Below are 21,318 nucleotides of genomic sequence, written 5' to 3'. Positions count from 1 at the left end.
GGATACTTTGCAGATTAATCAGAATCACCTTTATTGGCCAGTTATGTGTGCACATACAAGGAATTTAACTTTTACATTGCTCTCAATGTACAAACACAGACTGAGCATCAATAAACAGGACAACAAGCTCAACTAAACCATGTACTGATATACATATTTATAAACAAATAAAAAACAATAACATTTGCAGACGGTAGACAATAGTGCAATAGTGCAAAGGATGCTGAAATAAATATTTCCGTGCAGGTTTCTTTATGTACATGAGGTAGTTGGATAAGATATTTAATAAGATATAAGATATTTACATTCAACATATAGGTCTACAAACATTAAAAGGCTGAGCACATATTGATGCATCATCAATAATAATGACTGCATAATGACTTCTTTTAGTTTTTTATATTTGCTGAAAATGTCACCTTTTTGTTTTGCTTGATTATTAGTTTATACGACTATATGTGGTACTGCTGGATCTGAACACTGAACAAACTCAATCAAGTATTAAGTAGTAACTAACGCGTTTTTAGCTTGTGTTTGACCTACACAATAATTTTTCAAAGTATTTCTGACAAGGTTTTATGCCACAAAAACTGTTGGAAGCGATCAGGCATCACTGAGGACAGCCAAAAAACACCGGGTCCTTGGCTCGAAGGACCCCACGGAGAAGTAAACAAAAGAGATGTTGCGCTAATCACTACCATCGATTTTAGTCAAATTAATTTACCCAAAACGTGTGATTGATAGCGACGCCATGGCAGAGGACAATGAACTGGAGAAGTACGTAACTATTGAACTGTTTACAGTCAGTGAACGTACACAGCGGCTCTGTTTCTGCACACCTTCAAGGTTTAATAAGCTAGTTTTCTGTCGGAGGAAGCGATATTATTTGTGTTTAACAGCTGTCGTGTTTGCAGTGAAGTCCTGCCATCAGCTGCCTGTGCTGTGTGGTTTAAAGGTCGGCTAAAACGAGTGAGTCTCCTCCGCTGAGACTCTGCTGATTCAGCAGCTGGGGGGGTCAAACGAGGACACTGTCCACTCACTAATGATTCAGTCTCTCCTTTACACTCTGCATCACTCGGTTTTCTCTCACTTAATTAAATGATTCTCCCCTTGGGCTCTCCCACCAACCCCCTTGAGGTTTTGTGCCATGTTTGTCCTCAACTTCTCGCTCCTTTTCCACATGACTCATGTTGTAGAGTGCTGAAGAGAAGTCCGCTGACACCGTCTTGATTGTATTTAAAGGTTTTATTACAAAAAAGTTCAGCATCAATACAAGCACCGCGGAGCTTGGAGAGCATCCAGCCAAATGCAACAATTCTGTCTATTCTGCATCGAACATAGGTTTATATAGGCCTGTTGTTTACTCCAAGAATAAATGGATTCAATACAGATATGTAAGGTTATAAGGGGAGATGGGGGCTTTCAAGGTAGAGGTCAGAGGCCATTGCGAGGCCCCTTAACCTAAACATTTCATAGTAAGAATGATGTCATTGAACCCCATGAACTTCTAACACTACATATGTTAACAAAATATCATTTGAACTTATACCAAAATGTAATTTAACTTTATAAGCCTTCAGATACTACACTCATTTTTTGGATGTTTTTGCTTTGTGTGTCCATTCAGGCGCGCAGTGGAGGAGCTCCTCAGGGAGACTGACAGGGCCCGGGTGAGAGCAGAGACCATGGGCCCTACAGGATGGTGAGGACTGTGTTTGACATGCAATCTTTATCAGCCTGCACACATCTGTTATTATATTTCACTGCTACTTATGAGCGTAAATGAGCTCGCACTGGGAGCAACTAGTTTGTTTGTTTATGTCCTCAATAGCTGATGTGTCCAACAGTATTTATAATACTTGCTGTATAATTTACAATTCTCTGTACTGAACTCTTTTTTATTGTTATATATTATTTTATTACAGTATTTGAGCTCTTTTGTGGGGCCACTATACATTTCTAAACTGTATTATTATTGTTCTGGTGAGATAAACATGATTATAGCTGATTTACTAATGTTTCATTCAAACTATAATTGTGTGTAATTATTTGCCTTCTCCCCCCTAAAATATCTTCATAATGATGCTGATAAATGTTGAGATATTAGATTTTAACACTATAACCAGCTACATGTATTGTTAACTTACACCTGTTGCTCAAGTGTAAAAATAAATAAATAGAGGTTTTGATATTAGTTGGCTATATATTCAGGAAGTCTGTATGATATCAAGATCTAGTACATAGATCTTAAAGTACATATATATTTATATTTATATATAACATCATAAACTGTTCAGTCACACACACAGACACACCTTTTAAAATAAACTGAATAACATATCTGTTAGTCAAACTTTAAAGTCCCTCAGATGAATGATACAGTCTACAGTTCTGGAAATCAGTATTTTCCTGTTCAGAGATTGTATGGGAAAGGTCATACTGGAATTAGCCTCTTGTCCCAGATTCCCAGAAAAAAATCCAGAGGACATCACCTGATTGAGGACATGACTTTTTAAGCTCTGTATTTCCTTTCTGTTCCTTTCCTTTGTGTGAGGTCAGTGAGGACCATCCTCAGACATACACAAGTGTAACAACCTGATGTGTCTGTGTCTCTGTCAGGTTGAAGTGTCCCCTGCAGAGCACCAACAAGCGCTTCCTCCTCAACACCCTGCGCTCCACCGGCCTGCAGCGGCGCACCGGGGAGCCCAGAGACGGACACTCCACCGCCAGAGGGCGCCTGAGGAGCGACTCCCCGGACAGGAGCCGAGACCGCAGCAGAACACCTCCCAGAGATCACAGAGGCAATGGAGGCCACACAGACCATAAACACCATCACAGGGACAGCTGCAATAACAAAGATAAGAAGCGGGACAGAGACAGAGAGAGGAGTTACAGGCACAAAGACAACACAGACCGGAGACATGGGAGGGATGGCCACAACAGAGACAAAGACGCACTCCACGAGTAAAGACTTCTGCCCAAGAGAGAAACACTGCTTCTTTTTTTTTTTTTTTTTTTTTTTTTACAAAGGCCACTCCTTCCACAGAGAGCGCAGAGGTGGACTCTCCTGAAACTGCTCCCTGACCAGTTAACACACCTCACAGGGCTGCTGGCAGTCTGATACACCTGACCGGGTCACCTGGCACATTGCAGAAGAAGAGTTGTCTTAGTTTACTGACAGGTCACTTTTAGAAATGACAATCACTGTGTAGTAGGTTTATTTGATCCCCTTAAAATGTTAACTGTTCTTCTTTTTAATGATTCCTCATTGAAATTGGAGTGAATAAACTCTCACGTGGCCTTTATAGCTCAGGAAAGTCATGAGGACTTTTTTTTTTTTTAGCCAACATTTTGGCACTCTCCTCTCACGGTCTGGTTTCATTCTGTTTCACCTACAGTAGAGGAGGTTTGATTTCAATTATAATGTCATTACCATTCTTCTGTCATTTTTCACTGCTCCTAATGTTTACATAAGCCATGCTGCTGTCGCCACTGGGTAAGCACATTTTATCGCGTGTCCAACTTTTTGACATGTATATACCGGCTATCAGAAACGGGTTTGTTTGTCAAAGGAGAAAAAAAAAAATCTTGTTTTCCTGACACTCCTACATGTGCAAGAGCCCGTATGAACTAGTGGTCTGCAGTGATGGATTAATGTTAATATAATAGCGACCAAAACTTTTTACTGTAATAATAATAATAATAATAATAATAATAATAATAATAATAATACGTTATTAAACTCGTACAGAGATACGGTAAATCCACGTGTTTTAGTGGGGTCATCGGGAGTTTTAGGACAACAGATGGACATTTGCTCAAGCGTTCAATGCGTCGCTGTTTATGTCGCCCCTATCCATTTGGCCTGTCTGCATGTGTTTAAGCTTACGCTCTTTTATTGTTCCCCACATCCAGAGCGTTTTATAAACGTGGTAACTGACAGTCTCTTTGGTCATGATTGCGCACAGGGTCTATTACAGCAGAATACTCCTCGCTTGAGCCATTACGCACAAAAAAAAAAAAAAAAAACCTCCCGTCAGCTAAAATGCGTTTAACGCCCCTCATGCTTCATAAATCACGTTGTGCGCGTCCACTGTAGTGGAGAACAGCTTCGGTTAACTGTTTCCTTCCTCTTTGAAACAGTGATCAAATATAAACACCATTAAGCCATAGTGCAGGGGGTGATTTGTATAGAATTGGTTTACTTGAACTTTATTGCATCGCTGAGTGCCCCATTAAGATACCGTGGAAAGTGCCATAATTGCTTTTGAAGAACTCAGAGCAAATAGTCTGTTGATACACACTATCAAGGTAAAAGCCTTCGTCTTCCTGTACAATGTATATGAAGAATAGTTAAATCACTCCGGTGATGTGCGCAAACTCCGCGGGTGAGCTCGAGGGTTGTGGAAACACGCTCCACGCGCACGCTGGTTAATTGAGTTCTGTCTCTCACTCCAACCTTTAATTGGTTTACCACGAGAGCTGTTGTTTAATGGAGCGAGCGCACACCTACTAAAGGCTAATGGCCAGCAAACAGGGCGAGAGTGCAGCGGCCGCAGCAGCTCCGTGTTTGTTGTCGCCAAGGGCCCCTTCGTGCAGGGACCGAGCCGCCCCCCCAGCCCAGACACACACTCGCGCGCTAAATGGTGTTAAATGATGCATTTACAGAAGTGTAATGGGTACATTTTAAAAGTCAGAAAGGTGTAGACAAATGAAGAAGAAGAAAGAAAGAAAAAAAAAAGCTTGTGGAAACACACTATGGTTGTTTGAGCTTTTCATCTGAGTTTCCAAGACAACTGTCTCTCCATCCAGGTCTCTTATCTGGCAGGTCAACCAATGTTTGCGCCCATACATATCGATTTATCAGCCTCAGACCAGAGATATCCATATAAAGTGTCGATGCTTCGTTGTTTGAGGATAATCATCAACATGTTTCTTGCGTACGCTTTAGACTAACGAGGATCTCTTTAACCATTCTGTTCTCTCTCTCTCTCTCTGTGTGTGTGTGTGTGTGTGTGTGTGTGTGTGTGTGTGTGTGTGTGTGTGTGTGTGTGTGTGTGTGTGCGTGCGCGCGCGCGCTGGCAGGGTCTTACAGATTCACCTGTTGCTGCTGTAGGGGCAAACACAGGTGGATGCCAGGTAAACTTTGCGGTATTTACAGAGCGGCATTGATTTACGCGCTGACGACCGTTCTGTTCAATTTACTGAAAAAATCCCACAAGCTGCGGAATATCCTGGAAACTGGGGGGGGTGTAGGTATAGGTCTGCCGTTTTGAACAAACAGTGAAACCAATGGCTTTGGCGCTGCGGAGTCACATGGTGGCAGAGTGACACACCTGTGTGGAGCAGCGAGGGGCCTGACAGTTGCGCCAGAGACAGGTAGAGCAGGAGGTCCACGCCGAGGCAGGGCGCACAATATAGCTACGGTACATGTGCGGGTCTTCGGGAAGCCATGAATCGGGAAGATCATTATTACCCGTCTCAGGTTTTTAAAGACTCCTGTGCCTTCCAGAGATCACAGGTGGAGGACTACAGCCACAGCCCGCCGCCTTGCCTCTACATGAGCAGACAGGTGCACTCTGTCTACACACCGCCGTCCATGGGAGCTTTGGAGCAGGCCAGCCTTCCTGACATTGCCCCCTCTTACAGTTTACCCATGCGGGAGGATCCAGGTGTGCCTCAGCTCCACCATCCTCAGGGGCTCCAGCAGCAGCCTCTCCCGCCCGCTGCAGGCTATGAAGACACGGGGGATCAGAGCAGATACAACCTCCCTTTCCCCTGGATGAAAACCACTAAATCTCACTCACACACCTGGAAGGGACAGTGGGCAGGTAATTCTCCCAAAAGCTCTGCTACATACCAGCAAATGTAGTCTGGGGTCATTTGATTGTATTCAAACCTGAAGCTTATTTCAAAGTACTCTGTTTACAACATTAGTCTGTAGTCATAGCACCAACAAATGAGTTTCAACTGAGTCTTTCTAAGGCCTATAATGACATCATGCTGCCAACAATATGATCCTGGGTGTTTCAGTTTACCTTGTCAGTCAATTTGTAAAAGCCCCGGAAGGTCAGAGCTTGCTTTTATCAGGTCTTATCGTCACAAAAAATGTGGGTTTTGTCTATACAAAACATTTTCACAAACGGCCATATCTTAAACCATCAATAGGCGGAATGCTATAGAGTATAATAGGCCTAATAATAGGTATAACACCCAAATCTACCGCAATTGTTTGTGATTGATGTAGGCTGCATGAAGCAAATACCTTAACAGTGAATTGTTAGTTTGCTTTCATCAAATCGTACAGTTTAAACTGAATTACTGAATCATTTAATTTATAATTTATATATTTCTGATCAGACTAGACAGTTAGCTTTAATTATCGGCCTAACACATTGAAGTTTTCTAATGAGCTTGTTTAAATATGGACGTATACGAATAGTTTCCTCAGCTAAAACAGACATAGACAGACAATCTCAGTTAACATTTCTTTGTTCTGTGGCATTAATGTAATGTAAACCATGTTAATAACCGATTCACAGTCCCGAGTCCTCTCCTGTGACATTGTGGCCTACTTTTGGTTTACTTTTGCGCTCCGCTTTTGAGAATGTTAATAGTGTCCTGAAAACATGTCAATGACTTTAGTAGGTAACATTTTTAAAAAGCACAATTCCAATAATTTGGCAATTAACTTTTCAAACAGACAAAATGAAAATTTGTTTTTTTTTTTGTTGTTTTGGTAAAGTGTGTAGGCTAATAGAGTGGACGCCAAGGGTCAAAGCTGCCAATCCTGCCCTAATAAACAGGCGTTTATATTCGCCAATGGCAACACTCGAGTTTTGCATTGAAAAATAAACGGTTACACTTAATTTGAATATTAAATAATAAATGTAGAACTGTTCGGGTAGAGTCTCAATTTAACTTTTAATTTGAATCAACACAAATCTTTTGTTTCACATCTCTCCCGCTCTGACAAGAGTGATTTACTTACAGACTGAAACAATTAAAACGCACCACGTAAAAGTTGCATGACTTATAAAGTAACTGCAATAAGTTATGTTTTTTGTCCATAAAATATATACTTTTTTCCAGATTTATTTTTTTTATTTTTTGATGACTGTTTGTGGTGCGATTTGGCAGGCATCGGTTATAGGACATTCCTGAACTGAGTGAGTTCATTAAACCGTGGTCCTCTTCGGGTTGAGAGAATCAGGAGGTCGCGGGACATGAGGAGTAATCCGGTGGCTTTATATCCTCTAAAAAGTTACTTGTTTCACTCTCTACACACTTAAAGCTTTTCAGCCAAAGGAAAAATAATCTTTGCGCGCAAATCTCAGTCGACTAAACCACCTCAAAATGATCTGCTTGTGCCCTTAAATTATATATCACAAACTACTTTATCATTGCAAACTCTGTAATTTGTCAAATCTGATCACTGGTATTCATTTTACACGTAGGTCACCAAATGGACACAGCTGGGAAATATTTTGTCCCAACAATACCATAACCAAAAAATCTTAATCTACAAAAATAACACCCTATATCTTAAATATCTGCACTAAACAGGCATTTATTTATTAACACATGTAGAGTCTGCTCGTATCGCCTGTTGCTTCCAAATTACGGTAAGGAAGTAGGTCTGTTTTTTTGGCAAATGTCAAGTAATTGTAAGTTCCTTGTAACAATTACAAGTGAATAAATGTTTATTTTACTGGCTATCATAAGACAAATATGCACTGTGGTTTCTGTAGGTGCCTGTGGTGGTCAAAATCTAACCCGTGCACTTATAATGAGGCCTATTTCCATTAAAAAAACACACTTTATGATAATTAAAGCAATTATTTAAGAATATATCGCTAATAATAATAAAGCTTCAATTATATGTTGACAAATGTCACACATCTTATTATAAGTAAGGACACCTCTGTTTGTCTCTAGGACCGTACGTGATGGCGGAGACGGAGGAAAACAAGCGCACGAGGACGGCCTACACGCGCGCCCAGCTATTGGAGCTCGAGAAGGAGTTCCTGTTCAACCGGTACATCTCGAGACCGCGCCGCGTGGAGCTGGCGCTGACCCTGAGCCTCACCGAGCGCCACATCAAGATCTGGTTCCAGAACCGGCGCATGAAGTGGAAGAAGGAGGAGGACCGGAGGAGGGCGAGGGGGACCGACCCGGACCAAGACTCCTCCATCACCTCTGGAGACCAGGGGGAGGCCGCGGGAGGGGTCTCCTCCACGAACGGACCTCACACCACCTCACCCCCTGTGTCCCCGCTGCACGCTCACTCCCTCTCCGCTCCTGGGTCCAGAGAGCCAGCGTAGACCCGCAGGAGGGGGTCTCAAAAGACTGGAACTTAAACTCTTTAAAATCCAAGTTTTTAAATCAGCCCCACCCGAGAGGATTTATATTTTTAGGAAGCATAAGATTCAGAATTAGGGCGATAATGGATAGTTAAGGGTGTGAGATGGCATTTAACACATGGTGCTAATTTTCCAGGGACCCCCCTCAACTCTCTCTCTCAAGGACAACCTTAGACCTCCTTATTGGATACCACTGCCTGTCCTTTATCGGACTGAACGGACACTTCTTCATCCCACCATGCGTTGAGGTGTTTTGGGCGCCAGATGGCATCCTGAGACAACCAAATCATGCAAGGACCCCCCCCTTATTTGAGGCAGCAACGTGGATTCAGGTGTTGCAGGGTCTGATCCCGTTTTACAGTGCATTATTTTTCACCTCAGACCTGTGAGTAGCACACAGTCAAGTTTATAAATGTATATAAGTGTAGTATGACTGTATTGTCCGGATGTCCACGTGTACATATATCATGTAAAGTCTTAAATTAGAATCAATGATACACATATTTTATTGTTTGGAGAATTCATTGTACAGTATGATGGATGAATAACACACTTAAATAAATTTTGAATAAATCAAACATCAAAGCCTAAACAGAGAACAATGACGGTCTTTTACATCCATGTGGTTAAACTGGCGCAGGAGAAAACCACTATAAACTCCATAAGTCTATAACTTCCAGTATAAACTCCACTTATTATAGTCTATAACTTCCAGTATAAACCCCAGTAATTAAAGTTATAACTTCCAGTATAAACTCCACTAATTCAGGTTCATAACTTGTTGGGAGCGTCGATGAGCACGAGACCTTGGAGACGCAGGTGACATATCTTCTTCACCTCCTCGATGCCGCGCGCCCTCTCCACCGCGCGCTCGTTCCGGCAGCGCTCGCTCAGCTGCAGTAATATGTTCCCCTTGTCGTTCATCCGGGCGCAGATGACAAACGGGAACCCGAAGCGCTCCTTGTACTCGTCGTTGAGCCGGGCCATGCGCGAGTATTCCGCGGAGTTCAGCGCGTCCATCCCGGCTCCCGCCTGCTCCTCCAGTGACTCCCGGGTCAGGGTGCCGCTCTGGAGGTCCCTGCCCGCGAGGTCTGGGTGACACCTGAGGATCCCCTCTTTACCTGGACAAAGTTTGTTGATATACTAATTTCGCACCAGGGGGCCATTACGCGCAAAGAAAATATGGACAAATCCAAATTAAACACCCAAAATATGAAAAATTACCAAAATAAAAGTCTGTGTCTCACCTGATTCTGGGAGAGCGTCGATGAATTCACTGATCGCAGCCTCCAAAGCAGTGAAGTTCACAAAGGGGCGCCTCGACCATACAGCAGCTGTTATAATGGGACATTTCTCCACCACGTTGCCAAAAATATTCACAAAATCCTCGTAATGAAGCGCATTTACCGTGGCGAGATCCATTGCTCTTGTGGACACTCTAGTTGTCGCACAGGCAGCGTTTATTGACCTTCGGACAAGGGTTAATGCACGGTTGGACAAGCCCCCCTGCGCCTGTGGCTGTGGTTAATATTTTCTTTGTCAGATCCACTGCCAGTCATTTTGACGATGAAAAGAAGAGTTTAAAGACAAGTGCAACACAGTGATGTACATTTCAGGCGTTAATTGGCTTCTCCAACATGCAGACTCTGATCTTTGGCGTCTCCTGGCGCGTAAAGAGAGCAACTGGTAGTTTATATTTATTATATAAATATAATAGTTATTATATAAACTCATCCACCTCTCTGAAATCACTGAGTTTACTCACCTCTGTACACCTGTGTACAGGTATGATAGAGGTCACAAGATGAGGACTGGATAGTAAATTAAAGAAACATGTAAGAATTTAATCTTTTGAATAGTTATTCATCTTCAGGCCTCTGGAAATTGCTCAAATATATCAATCTGAGAGGCACAAATCACTTTTTAGTTGAACTGTTAACAGACACATTAAACCTGCAAACACATGACTTTATTATTTACTTTATTATTATTATGTCACAAGCTAAAGCAGTTGGGAACAACGGACCTATACTGGGGTCACCAGGTTTTCTGTCAAGTACATTTTATTGCAGGTATAATGCTTAATACAAAAAGTAAAAAAAAGATCCATTAAAATATTTCATAATATAAAAGTAAAGCTTGTTTTTAAAAAACATATGAATGTGTACAAAAACTGCTCAGTCAATCTGTAAGTAATATCAGCTCTTATAATCAACAAACAACAATTACATTTCATTGCAGAACAATATTTTAAGGCAAAAGGTTGTTTCCATTTGCATTATAATAATAAAGGATATAATACAATCTAAAACAAAATAGTGATCAGTTGCTACAGTGTGTAGGCCTAAAGTAGAAAGAGGTAAAGCTCTATAGCTTACATGGCAATATATGTATGTTACATATGACTCTAGGAAAACAGAAATACTGTATTTACATTCCTACCACATTGTCATAGTGAGAATATAATTTACTGAAATCCCATATACATAATTAAAACCTTTGTATGTTTGGTTGCAGATTATGAAACGTAATACTAAATGAATGCTATGTGAGTCGCCCTATGAATAAAGGCTGAGTCCTTGCTACTGTGGCCATGGGTTTGAATCTGACCTGTGGCCCTTTGCTGCTTATCACCCCCCACTCTCTCTCTCTTTCTCTGCTGTTTCCTGTCACTCTTCAGCTGTAACCATCAATTAAAGGCAATAAAAGCCCCCCCAAAATATGTATATATGAAATAAAAAAAATGCTACATATGTTTATTAAGTCTAAAATGCTTACAATATTTTACAATTGAGTATAAAGCAAGAGCATTCTACTGTAAAACAGAAGATTATTATTATTACGAGAACAACTTTGTTATAAAATGTGGAAAAAACAAGGTGCAAACTAAACTTTTGTCCACCAGCCAAATGGATGTAAGTGATGATGATCACTCTGCATCCGATGGCTTCAGAAGCTCGTCCTCAGCTGCTACAACGTCCAGGTCGGACATTCCCTCTTTGCTTTCTTCAGTCGCATGGGTTTGACGGTAGTCGTTGGCCGACTGCGTCTTGCTCTCACTCTGCTTTGCCAGGGCGGAAATGTCCAAAATGGTCGATGCATTCTGGTATTCACTGGGTGTCTGGTTAAGCATGTTGTGGTAGATCTGAAAGAGGAGGGGAGGTTGATTAGGAAAATGAGTAGATAATAATGCTGCTTATGGATCAGATGCGATATTTACATAGGATAAAACTCTGCTTTAGATAATAGTTTGTTTACAGGCCTACCATCTCCTCTCTGTCTGTCAGCTGATCATACATAAAGGACACCTGCTTGGAGAAAGATGGCCGGTTGCAGGGATCCAGAGCCCAACATTTACACATCATCCCGTACCTGGAGAAGAAAAGAGAATATAAAATTTCAGATTTTGCAATAGCTCCTATTACTAGAACACTTTATGTGTATGAAGCTTCAAAAGCAGCTGCACTACTGTATTTGTTTTGAGGTCAGTGGTGGGAGAAATATTCAGATCCTTTACTTAAAATGAAAGAACCAAAACAATAATTTAAAAATATTCCATTACAAGTAAAAGTTCTGCATTCAGAATCCTGCTTCAGTAAAAGTACAGTATTATCAGAAGTAATCAATCAATAATAGTCAAAAATAATGTGTAAGCATGCATTTTACTATTGTAGCTAGTTGAGGTGGGGCTAGTACATTTTAACTATTTTATATACGGTTGGGCGGTTCAGTGTCTAACAAAAAATCTTATAACGACAGTTCTTGCTACAGATGAGTCCTTAAACCATTTCCTGTTAGTTAAATCTGTTTTTAATTCATATAAACTTGTCTAAAAACAGACTTTTTCCTGAAAAAAGAAAGTATAATTGCAGTACAGTTATGAAAAATTAAACTTGATTTTGCTTGATTTGCATAGAAAATAGGCTGAAATATTATACTGCACTGGTGGATTGTTTTTATATTGAACTAGAGTTCTTAAATAACTGTAGTACTGTAAAAAGTGTAAATTAGCATAAAATAGTAACAGAAACACTAAAAGTGCCTTCAAATTGCACAGTGGTTGAGTAAATGCACTTAGTTAGGTTTTCATTGCATCTATCAGCATGTTAACTGCTTGTTACTTTTATCATGACAGTGTCTGGTCTTGAATCTATTAATACTGTGTCTGTTTACGAGAGAAACACAAGCACTGCATACAGACTGAAGACACGTACACAGTCTCGTTGGCGTAGTATGGACACTCCATCTTAAATCCTCTCTCAATCATTGAATAGAACGTGTGATCCACCTTCATCCCCGGGTACGGAGTAACACCTGAGACCAACGGTCAGACAGACAGAGTTGTTGTTAATAATTGTGCAGGAATTGATTGCATGCATGTTTTTTTTTTAAATGTACAGCTTGTGGAGAGTTTTGGGCGAAGGCTACCAAGTGAAAAGATCTCCCAGAGCAGAATGCCATAAGCCCAGACGTCACTCTTCATGGTGTATATCCCCTGAAAGGTACTCTCTGGTGCCATCCACTTCACCGGCAAACGCACCTGAGAGACAGCAGTCACCAACATAACGTGTAAGAAGTGATGAACAAATATCCACAACTTCTGCAATAAATTATATAAAAGTATCATCTGACATACATTTCCTCTCACAACATAGTTGGAGTCATTTTCGATGTCCCGAGCCAGTCCAAAGTCACCAATTTTCACCAGTCTGCCTTTTGTCACTAACACGTTTCGAGCTGCCAGGTCTCGATGGATACACTGCAGACAGACAGGACCAATCAACAGGACATGTATCATATAATCCACAAAGATTTATATAACATCAGTTTAATTTGTCTCTTCACTGGATAAAAGTGTAAAGTAAAGTAAAAGAGACATTTATGTTCTATTATGTCTGTAAAGATCTAGCTAAAACATACCAGCAGTTGCATATATGATAATAGATTAAGAAAGTTTTAAAAATAATTTATGTGTTTTTCATATCTCTGATCCAACACTGTATATGTTTAAAGGACCAAGCGCACTATCCAGAGCTAGTTGTCCATTTTACTATAGAAACATGGCGGTTAATTGTGGCTGCCTCTGTATAAGGCGACCAGCTGTCTCTGTAGATATAAAAGGCTCATTCTAAGGTAACAGAAACATCTTTTCATCATTTCTGATTAATTTCTAGTCAAGTATGTAAATTAAAATGGCCAAAAACATATTGAAAAATGCAGATAATTTCATAAAGTGAATGTCTTCAAATGCTTGTTTTGTCTGATTAACAGTCTAAAAAACCCAAATGACCTTAACGATTAATCAATCATCAAAATAGTTGTCAATTAATTTTCCATTGATCAACTAATCTATCGTTTTTATCTGCTATTTGTTTCGGCTCTGGTGATGTTGTTGAAGCTAAAGAGCATCAACTGTGTTTCTGTGTGTCTGGGTAGACAGTGTGTGGTTGACAGATGTGAAACTTCATCCCATACATTCTTGGAGGAGAGGAACTCCATGCCCTTGGCCACTTGGTAGGCAAAGTTGAGCAGATCATCAAAAGTCAGGGTTTGCAGGTCCTCTGTCGGATCATCTTGGTTTTCAAAGATATCTGAGTCTGCAGATAAACCGGGATCAGTTAGGATCAACACGGAGGTACACAGTAGATGTTAATATATGAGTTTGTTTGACGACATGCATGTTCTGACTGCAGATTGTATTTTTCCACCTTCAAAGCTGTCCATGCCTCCAGAGTTGAGGGTGAGGAGGGCGATGTCCTCCTGCCCTCTGGTGGTAGAGCTGTGCATGGTCACATAGGTGTCCATTGCTGTGTCAGTCACACTGAGAAAACACAAACGTCACAGGATTGTAATTGTGATATGACTTCCAGCAGAGTCCTTTTACAAATACCCTTTGTCTACCCTTGTTGCCAATCTATTCCCAATATTGTTCTCAGAGTAGAATCATCTACAATGTCATATACAATCACACACAGTACAACGAATGCTGAATTTTGTCTCATCTGCATTTAACCCATTTTAAGTAGGAGCAGTGGGCAGCCACTGTACATTGCCTGGGGACCAGCTTTAGATCTAAGCCAGTGCCTTGGTTAAAGAGCACTGACTGGAGAAATTAACCTGATAGACATGTTTTAATGCCTTCTTCCCACCCACTTTTATTCCCCGTTTTCCCACCTAGGGCTTTTCCTGGGCTGCAGGTTGTGGTAAAGGCTGCTGAAACGGTCCTTGTTGAAAGCATCAGTCACAGACTTGTGGTAGCGCTCTCTGTTTTTCTTCAGGTAGTTCAGTAGATCTCCATAACAGCAGTACTGGAAAATCAGGTATATGGGTCCTGTACAGGGAAGACAAATACTACTTATCATTAAAAACACTTTACTCTGCCCATTTAGCATTTTTTTGGCTTTTTATTGCCTTTATTTGACATTGACAGCCTAAGATGAACAGGAAAGGGGGGCAGAGAGAGAGGGGATGACATGCAGCATAGAGCCGAAGGTCGGATTCTAACCCTAGGCCGCTGCAGCAAGGACTCAGCCTCGGTACATGGGTCGCCAGCTCTACCGACTGAGCTAACCAGGTGCCCCGACCATTTAGCATTTTTATATACATTCTTATTGTTATTCTTATAGAGTGTTATTAAAGTGTTGTCAAATGTTTAGATTAGTGCATATAAAGGCAAAATATGATTGCAATGAGTGTATGCAAAACGTGTTGTGCGTGTATTTGTATCAGCAGTGGTAAACGTACCTGTCTCAGTGCATGCTCCGAGCAGGTTAACAATGTTGGCATGGTGACCAATGTGAGTCAGCATCTTGAGCTCTGACATCAGAGCCTCTTTCTCCACGTCCTGGTGTTTTTCTGCAGGGTCAAATACCACATCAGCTGCTGAAATGACCATTTTGCAACATTTTCATGCACTGAATAAATATATGAAACACTGACCTTTGAGCATCTTGACGGCCACCTGCTGTGAGACTCCAGGCTTGTTGATGCCGTAAGCTGTAGCCTGGACCACCATGCCAAAAGCCCCAGAGCCCAGTTCATCACCTGGGGAGGTGATTTAGATTTTTGCTCAGGCAAGTGTAACTTTATTGGCACATGTAATGTAACTGGGGACAATAACATCAAAAAGTCTGGAAGTGGTGGAATGCAACTACATTTAATCAAGTACAGTATAAGTGCAGTGCAGTTTTTAAGGACTGTGCTTGACTTGATGCTTGATTTTTATTGTTATTTTTCATATTGAGGATTTAGATGTAAAATAATATTGGTTGAGCTTATAATTAAACAATGCACTGTTAAAGATTAAACAAGTTTTACCAAAAAGGCAGTGTGTAGTTGGGCCTTGTCCCCCTTCAGAAGTTGTTAGCAGTTTCACCAAAAGATGATTTTTCCCTCAAAACTTCTCACATGGGTCCATTTAAAAAACTGTTAAAGGCCAAATTTAGTCTAAATGTATGTAGCACAACTACTTTTCTCTCCCGTCAATCGTCTCATGACCCCTCAGACTAAGGTTGAGCACCCCTAGACTAAAGTATGAAAACCAGCTACAACAGTAAAAGGCTGCTTATACCTTGATCAGTATTAACCATTTAATATTTTATATCAGTCACAGGAGCTGATTTTCTACAAAATCTGTGCTTTTACTTTTAGTAAATTATTAGAATAATTATGCACCTTTAATTAAGTATGTTTTAATGCCACTGAAGTATCATGTCTAATGCCTAGTGTAATTACCCAGTTCCAGGTTCTCCCTGGGAAACTCCAATTTCGGGTCGTACGTAAAGTCCTTGAAGTTAATGTAGATGTAATCGTTGTCATTGGGTCCAACCACCTGGATCATCTGAAGCTGGGGCTGATACTTGGGTCTCTGAAACACAAAGGAGTTGGCATCATATCCTCATGTGTGTTTGTGTTTGTATATATGTGTGTTTATGTGTCGATGTGTAATATATATACCTTCTTTCTGACAAAGTACGTGAGCACCACGCAGACTACTGCCAAAGCCACAAGCAGAAGCAAACTGCTTACTTTCAACACCATCAAGCTGTCATCATTATTTGGATCACCTGAAAACAGCGAAAAAAGGACAGTCTCTAATGGCTGTCTTCAAAAAACAATTTACTCTAATTATTTTGTTATATGAAATCAGTCTTACTGCCGCTGACAGCCAGGAGTGACGGTAACCGGGTTATTGCGTGTTTAGTTTCGCACCAGGTGCCAATTGAGTTCGTCAGGCAGAATCTGAGTTGGTCTCCCTCCACTAGCTCGCTCCTCAGAGAACTCCTGATTGTCTTATTACAGACGGCATCAGAGTCTGTTTGAAAGGCATCTGGGATCTCTGTCCAGGAGGAGTCTCTGTCACAACTGCTGCGAGACAAAGAGCAGGGACTTGAGAAATCTGAGCGTGTACGCATTTCAGTGCCCTCTGACCTGAGCAGATCTGACAGTGACCATACCTGTCATTGATTGAAGAACAAGACTTCCAGGTATAATTTGCTGGCACAAGACTTGCAGTCTCAAAGGTGAAGGTATCATACGTAAACCAGAATCTGAACTTTGGTGTGTCTGAAACAAAATCAGTTTATTTAAAATACAATTATACATTTTACAAGTGATAGCACTGTGCAGAAGTTATATTAATAAAATCTCTCTTACCCACAGTACACACTGATATAATCTTTGTTAGGTTTTGTTCTCCAGCCTGCAAGTGTAATTTATAATCTCCTGATATGAGTGGACCGTGTAGTTTCACAGTCCTGAGAAGACAGATAGCACACATTTATATAAATATAAACCATAATAATATATTTCAATCTAGTTGTGTATTAATGCTCATGGAAAGAACTTAAACGTCTTAAAATCGAGTTCAACTGCAGCAACATTGCTTTATGCAACTACCTGTGTTTTGTCACCCAGTCGTCCCTGATGCATTTGGTCTTTATATTATTAGGAGATTCCCATGAGCAGTGCTGGAGCACCGGGTGGTAGGAAACACTGGCTTCCAAAATCGTTGCATTCTGAGCTGGTATGATCTTGCTCTCATCCAGCTGGACAGAGATGAAATCCTCAGCTAAGGGCAACACAAGAATAAAATCAATATAAAAGAGTATAAATGGGCCAAGAACCATTCATTGGTAACAGTTTTTAAATTAATACACACATTCAGAGAGAAATAATGAAGTGAAATTAGCTCTACTGACTTTGGACGTGAATGTAGACAGACTTGACAGGTGTGTAGTCTTTAGACCTGCAGGTGTATGTGCCACTGTGGTCCACACTAACTGATTCGATGAACAGATAGGCCATCTTAGTCCCAGAATCCGAGTCATTTTTAATGCAGATCTGGGACAAAAACATTATTATTTGAGTGGGAAAGATTCTTCAGTTTGTGGAAAGAACTCAAATTTGTTCACATGAACGTTCAAAAAAAATCTCAGTGGTCTCTACTATACCTCCTCCTTCACTTTAGAGGGGCATGCTAATGTTTCTGCATCCATTCTTTCGCTGCCCTTCTCCCACACAGGTGACGGTCGCCAGTAGTCTTGTATGCGGCAGCGAAGCAGTAAAGACTCACCAGGACTCACGGTTACATTAGGAAACTCATGTGAGTCTGTCTTTAGGTCTGAAACACACAGTAGCGAGGTATTTTTTAAAATGTACTCTCTTGAATTATTTGTTATGTTATGATTAATTAGCTCTTGGGCTGTAGGCTGCTTTTCCTCCGACCTTTCAGGTGTTTGAAGTCCAAAATTGAGCAAATTATCTTGATTCTGTACTAATTCATTATGAATAACTCTTTTACAGGATGTATGTCATGAATATCTTTAAATATTTAATTACCGTAGTCATACAGTTGGGAGCATTCTTGTCCTTCAGCATTTGTAGCACAGCACATCATTCCAGTATTATGATAATTAACACTGGATATTGTAATCTGTACCTTGTCACTGTCTGTAGCAACATTTGTCCATTTTTTGTTTCTGTTCAAAGAAGAGAGAAACATCATTATTCAGAGAATGATACTATAATAAGATGTTCTCTTTAATAAGGATAGCGTCAGTAGACTACATCAAACGTACTCTGTTATGCCTACAATGGATAACATCTTACCCAGACAATTCAAGCTTGGGCTTTGGGCAGCCCTCAGAGATGCATGTGAAATAAGGAGACTTTTTTTGTTCCTTCACACGATCCAGCGCCAGCTTTGGTTTTGTGGGACGTTCTAGAAAAAGAAACACAGTTTTATTACCACTGATTTATCTGTATCAGACGGTCTAGTGTTTGTGTTGCTGACTGAGCATTGTAGAGATGTCACTCACCCATTGCTACATGAAGAGACACACTCACCGAGGACCTGGTCTCACTGTTAGTTTCACAGCTCAGTGTGTACTCCCCTGAATCTGTCTCAGAGAGCGGTGGTAGGACCATGGAGCTACTCCCGTTTCTAGAGATGATTCAGGAAAAGCTCTTTGTTTATATACACACACAAACAAAAAGAAGGGGGGGGGGGGGCACACTTCAAATACACACACAGACATTCACTTACACTGTGAGTACTGGCTCTGCTCCTCTGATCCAATGACAGGCTTTGTATGCAGGGACGTGCTCCAGAGGGATGTTGAGTTTCTTACCAGCACACACCTCTACGTGGACAGGACCAAGTGCATTCAGATAGTCAGCTGGCACAAAACATGCCTCCTGGAAGACAAGACTCACCGTTTAATCCTCCTGTTTTCAGTCGTATTTGGTGCAGTAGCGGAAAGATTTTGTATGTATATTGCAAGAACAATATCAGATATAACTTTGATAATATTATTTGATGTCTGTGCTTTAATCGAAAATCCTCTGCAAGTGAATGTTTTAGTTTGTTTACTACAAATCTCATATTCTTTACATTAATGCTAACCATTATTCAGGACTTATAAACAGGTGTTTTGACTTAGAAAAGTGTTAAAATCATTAACATTGGCTCCGTATTCAAGTGACCCAGTAAAGTCAGCTGGGTGTGACAGTGAGCCAGCGTGATCGATACCAGGACCCAGAAACTAAAGCAGCTAAATGGAAATCAGCCATAATTAATTGTATTATTTACACTTGTGGTTTTCCTGTCAGATAGTAATAACTTGCATCATGCTTTTTACGGGTCTCCAGACTGTTTCCTTTAAAAGGTGACCTCTTGCTGCTCTGCAGTTTTGTTTTTCTCTTTCTATGAGTCCAATATGTAATCCATAATATGAACTAAAGACGATCAGAGTATCTTTGTTTCGTCTGGTAGTGACAGTCTAGCTGAGGTAGTGTTTTATATCAATTTCTGCACATTTTAATCTCATTTCCTGTACATTCACAGCAGCCTATCAAAGAATAACAATTTTCCCTCAACGCAATAATGTTACAGAAATATATGGCACATCATAAATACTGATACAACCATTAATTTGACTTGTTCAGCTGAAACATGGTAAAGATTCTGGCAGTTTTTACCTCTTGACTGGGTGCGCAGGTCTGATTCTGCGCTGCCACAACACCAAAGGAGTGCAGCTCCACAGCACACAGCAGAAGGACCGCTGAAGAGACAGAAAACTGTAATTTTATTTCAAATCTTTGTCTACATTTTCTGAATAGACAGTGTGAAAAAAAAGACATATAGATGATAAATGCAATTGTAGAAGATAAGATAGTTCCTTAGTTTATGTCTTTTCAGTGGTTTACTGTATTGGTTAAACAGTATACACTGAAGAGTAGAAAACTATAGTAGTATGCTAGACTAGACCATTTAAAAAATAAATAAATAAATGAAATTAAAACCCTAATTTTCATTATTCTTACAAGGCATCATCTTTCACTTTGCATCATGATGAGTAGGCTAACCAATTTTGACTGTGAGGTTCCTCATATTGTTGAACTGCAGCTGAATGTTGAACCAAATGTTTAATAATAAAACAGGTATTTCTAAGACAAACTAATAATTCCTCCATAGACTTAAACTCAAAAAATGCAAAGTAAAATATTTCATATATATGATGCGTTTTTAAAATTACAAACTAAACCAGCCGAAAACATATAAATATGTATAAAAATCTTTAAATTCGCCTCAAATATAAATATTTTTAAATTCCCTCTGATTTTGCAGTTGCAGTAACTCAGAGTTGAAACGATCCGGACTCACCCGCAATCATATTTCTGTGCCTCTGCATTGATGCTTTGTTTCTGTCAGTGTCACATACTCATTACCGGGTCAGACAGCGAAGGTTTACTGAAGGAGATGCGGGTACCTTTTAAATGGGGAAGTGTGACTGGAAATGATGACGCTTGTTGTCAGCCACGCCTGGGTGCTATTTAGAGACTGAAAACATTATTACAATTGTGCAAACTAACTAAACTTTTTAAAATGTGACAAAGAAATAATTTTATGCGAAATAAAATGCCTTAGAAATACAATGTGTACACTGAAGTAGTATTAAGGAAAAAAAGCCACATTTAAAGTCCTTTTTGGGGATTTATTTGTATTTTATAAGTTATAATATATATATTAATGATGTAATTTAGTGACAAGATTATAAAGATATGGACGATTATTTTCTGTATGTTTTCAAATAAACTGATCATGATTGTACAATTCTTGCCCTATATGAATATAGTGACTTTTAAAATGTCAAATAAACCAACTTCTGTTTTATTCTCATGCATTTGTTGTTATTTTTTGTGTGTGCAAACTATATTGTAGGTTTATAATTAAGTTATTAGATGCCGCAATAATTTCATTCGGTTTATAGAATTTGACATGGATTAATTGGGCACTACAAATAATTATAGTTTTAAATGAAAAGCACAGACTGAAGAGCACTAATCTTGCACACTTGGCTCATATTACTCGTTTACAACATCACGGTGTTTGCAAGTTCAATTTGCAGCAGGTTAAGTGCTGCCAAACGCTAGTGTACCCACAATGCAAAGC

General features: G+C 40.1%; 4 protein-coding genes across 6 annotated transcripts; 2 read left to right on the top strand and 2 right to left on the bottom strand.

Annotated features, from left to right (window-relative positions):
- The first annotated feature begins 636 nt into the window (after positions 1 to 636).
- si:ch211-140b10.6 (protein POLR1D-like) lies at positions 637 to 3,307 on the top strand. Of its 2 annotated transcripts, none has more exons than XM_051410158.1 (3): positions 637 to 777; positions 1,628 to 1,702; positions 2,620 to 3,307. In XM_051410158.1, the coding sequence occupies exons 1-3, from the start codon at positions 752 to 754 to the stop codon at positions 2,966 to 2,968; spliced, it is 450 nt and encodes a 149-aa protein (XP_051266118.1). In that variant the 5' UTR covers positions 637 to 751; the 3' UTR covers positions 2,969 to 3,307. The 2 variants fall into 2 exon arrangements, with proteins under 2 accessions (XP_051266118.1, XP_051266120.1); XM_051410160.1 differs by lacking the exon at positions 637 to 777 and adding an exon at positions 788 to 969.
- A 258-nt stretch (positions 3,308 to 3,565) lies between these two features.
- pdx1 (pancreatic and duodenal homeobox 1) lies at positions 3,566 to 8,864 on the top strand. Its single transcript, XM_051410156.1, has 2 exons — positions 3,566 to 5,831; positions 7,939 to 8,864. The coding sequence occupies exons 1-2, from the start codon at positions 5,453 to 5,455 to the stop codon at positions 8,322 to 8,324; spliced, it is 765 nt and encodes a 254-aa protein (XP_051266116.1). The 5' UTR covers positions 3,566 to 5,452; the 3' UTR covers positions 8,325 to 8,864.
- urad (ureidoimidazoline (2-oxo-4-hydroxy-4-carboxy-5-) decarboxylase) lies at positions 8,846 to 9,864 on the bottom strand. Its single transcript, XM_051410157.1, has 2 exons — positions 9,611 to 9,864; positions 8,846 to 9,484 (listed from the first exon to the last, which is right to left on the bottom strand). The coding sequence occupies exons 1-2, from the start codon at positions 9,783 to 9,785 to the stop codon at positions 9,135 to 9,137; spliced, it is 525 nt and encodes a 174-aa protein (XP_051266117.1). The 5' UTR covers positions 9,786 to 9,864; the 3' UTR covers positions 8,846 to 9,134.
- A 463-nt stretch (positions 9,865 to 10,327) lies between these two features.
- Positions 10,328 to 20,643, bottom strand: flt3 (fms related receptor tyrosine kinase 3). Of its 2 annotated transcripts, none has more exons than XM_051410152.1 (24): positions 20,530 to 20,643; positions 19,845 to 19,927; positions 18,910 to 19,061; positions 18,683 to 18,807; positions 18,474 to 18,585; positions 18,204 to 18,343; positions 17,816 to 17,985; positions 17,564 to 17,705; positions 17,262 to 17,433; positions 17,019 to 17,119; positions 16,820 to 16,928; positions 16,519 to 16,730; positions 16,320 to 16,429; positions 16,098 to 16,230; positions 15,303 to 15,407; positions 15,108 to 15,218; positions 14,538 to 14,694; positions 14,072 to 14,184; positions 13,839 to 13,960; positions 13,000 to 13,122; positions 12,792 to 12,903; positions 12,578 to 12,677; positions 11,630 to 11,735; positions 10,328 to 11,508 (listed from the first exon to the last, which is right to left on the bottom strand). In XM_051410152.1, the coding sequence occupies exons 1-24, from the start codon at positions 20,555 to 20,557 to the stop codon at positions 11,293 to 11,295; spliced, it is 3,054 nt and encodes a 1,017-aa protein (XP_051266112.1). In that variant the 5' UTR covers positions 20,558 to 20,643; the 3' UTR covers positions 10,328 to 11,292. The 2 variants fall into 2 exon arrangements, with proteins under 2 accessions (XP_051266112.1, XP_051266113.1); XM_051410153.1 differs by having other exon boundaries at positions 16,519 to 16,727.
- Between the last annotated feature and the right edge of the window lie 675 nt (positions 20,644 to 21,318).

The sequence above is a fragment of the Dicentrarchus labrax genome, unplaced genomic scaffold (genome assembly GCF_905237075.1).
Source record: "Dicentrarchus labrax unplaced genomic scaffold, dlabrax2021, whole genome shotgun sequence".
NCBI classification, from domain to species: Eukaryota; Metazoa; Chordata; class Actinopteri; family Moronidae; genus Dicentrarchus; species Dicentrarchus labrax.
Note: the sequence above shows the minus strand (reverse complement) of the source record. Positions and strands in the feature narration are given on the sequence as shown.

Excerpts from the sequence above, each read along its gene's own strand:
- si:ch211-140b10.6 (XM_051410158.1), top strand. The coding sequence starts at position 752 with ATGGCAGAGGACAATGAACTGGAGAA. Across the intron at positions 778-1,627 it reads GAGGACAATGAACTGGAGAA|GCGCGCAGTGGAGGAGCTCC; the intron begins GTACGTAACTAT and ends GTGTCCATTCAG. Across the intron at positions 1,703-2,619 it reads ACCATGGGCCCTACAGGATG|GTTGAAGTGTCCCCTGCAGA; the intron begins GTGAGGACTGTG and ends TGTCTCTGTCAG.
- pdx1 (XM_051410156.1), top strand. The coding sequence starts at position 5,453 with ATGAATCGGGAAGATCATTATTACCCGTCTCAGGTTTTTAAAGACTCC. Across the intron at positions 5,832-7,938 it reads CTGGAAGGGACAGTGGGCAG|GACCGTACGTGATGGCGGAG; the intron begins GTAATTCTCCCA and ends GTTTGTCTCTAG.
- urad (XM_051410157.1), bottom strand. The coding sequence starts at position 9,785 with ATGGATCTCGCCACGGTAAATGCGCTTCATTACGAGGATTTTGTGAAT. Across the intron at positions 9,485-9,610 it reads CGACGCTCTCCCAGAATCAG|GTAAAGAGGGGATCCTCAGG; the intron begins GTGAGACACAGA and ends AACTTTGTCCAG.
- flt3 (XM_051410152.1), bottom strand. The coding sequence starts at position 20,557 with ATGCAGAGGCACAGAAATATGATTGCGG. Across the intron at positions 16,231-16,319 it reads CGTACTTTGTCAGAAAGAAG|AGACCCAAGTATCAGCCCCA; the intron begins GTATATATATTA and ends TTTGTGTTTCAG. Across the intron at positions 14,185-14,537 it reads CAGCCCAGGAAAAGCCCTAG|TGTGACTGACACAGCAATGG; the intron begins GTGGGAAAACGG and ends GTGTTTTCTCAG.